Source organism: Austrofundulus limnaeus, unplaced genomic scaffold (genome assembly GCF_001266775.1).
Source record: "Austrofundulus limnaeus strain Quisiro unplaced genomic scaffold, Austrofundulus_limnaeus-1.0 Scaffold358, whole genome shotgun sequence".
NCBI lineage: Eukaryota > Metazoa > Chordata > Actinopteri > Cyprinodontiformes > Rivulidae > Austrofundulus > Austrofundulus limnaeus.
Window position 1 is genome coordinate 50,855 of NW_013952760.1, and position 4,395 is coordinate 55,249.

The 4,395-nt window shown below is 55.4% G+C and overlaps 1 protein-coding gene across 1 annotated transcript in view; it reads right to left on the minus strand.

The window, feature by feature from the left end:
* Positions 1–638: 638 nt before the first annotated feature.
* fbxl19 (F-box and leucine rich repeat protein 19) overlaps positions 639–4,395 on the minus strand; it is a 14,652-nt gene continuing 10,895 nt past the window's right edge. The window contains exons 8-12 of the mRNA XM_014023117.1: positions 3,637–4,391; positions 3,165–3,328; positions 2,455–2,616; positions 2,150–2,371; positions 639–2,074 (exon numbers count right to left, since the gene is read on the minus strand). Of these exons, the coding sequence (XP_013878571.1) occupies positions 1,803–2,074; positions 2,150–2,371; positions 2,455–2,616; positions 3,165–3,328; positions 3,637–4,391 (1,575 nt within the window). The 3' untranslated portion in view covers positions 639–1,802. The remainder of the gene's footprint in view (positions 2,075–2,149; positions 2,372–2,454; positions 2,617–3,164; positions 3,329–3,636; positions 4,392–4,395) is intronic.

Here is a 4,395-nt window from a genome sequence, read left to right on the forward strand (position 1 = left end):
ACAGAACCAGAACCAGAACCTCACGTTACAGATCCAGAACCAGAACCTCACGTTACAGATCCAGAACCAGAACCTCACGTTACAGAACCAGAACCTCACGTTACAGATCCAGAACCAGAACCTCACGTTACAGATCCAGAACCAGAACCTCACGTTACAGATCCAGAACCAGAACCTCACGTTACAGAACCAGAACCTCATGTTACAGAACCAGAACCAGAACCTCACGTTACAGAACCAGAACCTCATGTTACAGAACCAGAACCAGAACCTCACGTTACAGAACCAGAACCTCATGTTACAGACAGAACGAGCTGCGTCTTTAATTAAAACTAATTAAACTCTTAATTAGATTCAAGATGGCCGCCACATCTAACAACACTGAGAACACCTGGAGTGGTAGTAGCTGAGAGTCACCCCCCACACACTGACTCTGAGCTCAGAACCTGGGCCCACAGGCCCGCGGGTCAGATGTCCAAAGACCCAGACCTTCTGTTCAGGTGGTTCTGGATCAGTTCTACAGATCCGAAGGTCCATCAGGGTTTTCTTTGGACTGTGGGAGAGTTCTCTCTCAGTCTGGATCCRTGGACGCCACTTCCTGTCTGACGGCGGAGACAGGAAGTGGCGTCGGGGACACAGAGGACGCAGCAGGAACGTCTCCGCTCAGACTGGACAGAGTGCTTCTGAGACCTCAAATAAATTAAAACAAAAAACTCCTGAGAAAAACACACACACACACACACACACACACACACACACACACACACACACACACACACACACACCTGTTCACTGACTGATCAGGAGCTACAGGAAGCAGCTCCACGTCACAACTTTAACTTTGATTGAAACCAGCTGATCTGTTGGACTAAAGTCCTCAGCTGGGTCAGAACCACCAAGAACTGGACCAGAACCCACCAGCTGGGTCAGAACCACCAAGAACCGGACCAGAACCCACCAGCTGGGTCAGAACCACCAAGAACCGGACCAGAACCCACCAGCTGGGTCAGAACCACCAAGAACTGGACCAGAACCCTGGAAGACCAGCTCGTTCTGGCTGCTTCCAGCTTCTACTCTGATATGAAAAAAGAACCAGAACTAATCTGAAGATGTCTCTCTAAGATGTGGGAGGAGCTTAAGACGTCTCTAACATGTGGGAGGAGCTTAAGACGTCTCTAACATGTGGGAGGAGCTTAAGACGTCTCTAACATGTGGGAGGAGCTTGACACTTTTGTCATTTGACAAAACAAATTGTAAACAATCAATAAAACGAGGTTGATTAGAAGTTAAATCAGATTTAAAGACAGAACAGATGTTTGTGATGACATCACCACAGCAGTCGGAGGTCACATGACCAAACTGACCGCAGCTCAGTGTTTGATGAGTCAACACGAAGCGTGTGTGTGTGTGTGTGTGTGTGTGTGTGTGTGTGTTAGCGTTTAGATGGCAGCAGCTGAATCGAAGCATCTTCCTGCAGCGAGCAGACGGATGCGTGGCATCGTGATTGGTCGAAGGGGAGGAGCAAAGGGGAGGAGTGTATCAGGTGGAGGAAGGTCAAAGGTCATTTACAGTAAACTACAGATATATACACACACCCAAAATTGTACAGAGAACAAATATGTACATGCTCAGGGTTTCTATGTTTAACTATTACCAACAACTTCTCCCGTTAAACGTCTCCTCATCCTCCTCTGCAACAGGAAGTGCTCCTCCTCCTCTTCCTCACCTGTCTGTAGTGTAACGAGGACGGAGGCGGGGCTTGTAGGCCATCTGGACTCAAGTGTCACGTAAATTGTGGGGCTTTAGCTGTTTTTCAGCAGCGTTCTGTCGTCGGGGGGACAGGAGGACGGAGCAGCGACGGTGGTGGTGGTGGTGATGGCGGCTGAGGAAGAGGAGGTCGTAGACGAGGAGGAGGAGATGGTGGTGGTGGAGGATGAAGAGGAGGAGGAGGAGGGGAAGGAGAGCAGCTGCCCCGTCTCCGCAGACAGGAGGGAGCAGCAGCGGAGGTCGGCGGTCTGCAGGGCGGGGCAGAGTCTGAGCAGCAGGACGCTCTGCTCCGTCACCTTCACACAACCTGCAGCACAAACACAGTGATGAAGAGGAGGAGGAGGAGGAGCAGGAGGAGGAGGAGCAGCAGGACCACCCTTACCTGCCAGGTTCACGTAGGTGAGGCTCTCCTTCAGGGGGGAGGCGGGGGAGGTGAGCGTGTGCACCGTCTGGTCACTGATGTTCACACAGTGGCTCAGGTCCAGGCGGCTCAGGTGAGGCACGTAACGCACCAGGAGGCGGGACGACGCGTCTGTCAGGTCCAAACCGGCCAATCGCAGCTCCGTCACATTCTGGAACCGCCCCACTCTGCTCTCACCGTGAGCTGACGGACCAATCAGAGAGAAGAACCTCCAGAAATCCATCCAAACCATAAAGACCGATCTGAGGCTAAAGGAGGGGGTCTACCTGTCCGGGTGTCAGGTGGGGGGGCCAGCAGCTCCCTCAGGTGAGAGTCCTTCAGGTCCTCCACCCTGCTCAGGTCCAACACCTTCAGGCAGGGACAGACCGCCTGACACAGAGCCGAGACCGCCGGCCACGCACAGCCAGACACGTTCAGCTCCTGGAGACCTGAGGGGGGGCGGACAGGTGAGACAGACAGGTGAGACTCTCAGGTGAGATGCTCAGGTGAGATGCTCAGGTGAGGCATTCAGGTGAGAGACAGGTGAGACACTCAGGTGAGGCACACAGGTGAGACGCTCAGGTGAGGCGTTCAGGTGAGACAGACAGGTGAGACACTCAGATGAGACAGACAGGTGAGACAGACAGGTGAGACACTCAGGTGAGGCACACAGGTGAGACGCTCAGGTGAGGCGTTCAGGTGAGACAGACAGGTGAGACACTCAGATGAGACAGACAGGTGAGACACTCAGGTGAGATGCTCAGGTGAGGCATTCAGGTGAGAGACAGGTGAGACGCTCAGGTGAGAGACAGGTGAGACGCTCAGGTGAGACAGACAGGTGAGGCGTTCAGGTGAGACAGACAGGTGAGACACTCAGATGAGACAGACAGGTGAGACAGACAGGTGAGACACTCAGATGAGACAGACAGGTGAGACACTCAGGTGAGATGCTCAGGTGTGACTCTCCGGGCAGGTAAACAGGAAGCGGTGGTCTCACCTGGGAGCCGGTTGATGAGCCACATCAGCTGTTTCTTGGAGATGTTGGTGCAGCCCAGGTTCAGGGAGACGGGCTGCCGGCGGATGATGCCGCTCAGCATGGGGGGGGTGATGGAGCGCTGCCGGCTCAGGTCGATCTGAGTCCACAGACGTTTATCACAACACCTGGACGAGGACAAACAGGAAGTGAGACGCATCACCTGTTCTGGTTGTTACCATCTGTCAATCATTTCAGCTGAAGAKTCCCTGACCTTTAACCCCTCCCATCCTGTTTTCTTACTTCCTGTTTCTCTCTTTTCTTYGTCTTCACCTGCCCTTCTCCCCATCTTCATCTCTATCCCCCTCTTCCTCACCTCGTTTGATTTTTAATTAACTTTATTAAACAAGTTCTGACTGAACTTTTCCTACTTCCTGTCCTGAAGCTCCGCCCCCCCCATCAGAACGTGCTGTGTGTGAGCGTGCACGTGACTGACCAGCGGCTCCAGGTGCGACACACCCTCATGCAGACGCACAGCTCCCGTTGGCTCAGGTAGGTGAAGACTCGCAGCCACACGTCACGAGTCATGATGTGGGCGGAGCCACAGTCCAGGGGCAGGCAGCTGGGCTCGGGGCAGGTGGGAGGGGGCCGCACCAGGTGTCTCTCCATCTGAATGGGCCTGGGGGGCGAGGGCACGGCGGGCGGGCTGCGCTTCATCATGTGAGAGCGCGGGGCGAGGCGGGAGGGCTGAGAGCAGGGGGACGCCGCCATGGCTGACATCATGAGGCCGCTGCCCACACCCCCTCCCCCGTTGGAGGTGGGGAGGGAGGGGGAGGAGGACACACTGTTCCTTGACGTCTGGTTCTTGTTGTTGTTACGGATCTTGTTCATGCGGCTCCCGCCACCTTTGGCCCCGCCCCCTCCACTGTGCCTGTGATTGGTCAGAGCTCCGCTGGCGTTCTCCTTCTCCCCTCCCCCCGCCCCTCCCCGAGTCCGCCCATTGCGCGCCTCCTGCCCGTTGCTGCGCTGCTTCCCTGTGAAGCCGTCGTGTTGCGAGGATGGAGGCATCTGATTGGAGGACAGGGGTGAGGGAGGAGGGAGGGAGGTGGAGTTCTTCCTGGTCCTGTCTGAAGTGGGCGTGTCCTCCTCCTCCGTGTCCATCAAACCTACTTTCCGTCCACGTGAGAGTGCGTCTCCTCCTCCTCGCCGTCGACCTTTGTCCCCTCCTCCCCCGACCTGCTCCTCCTCCCTCTCC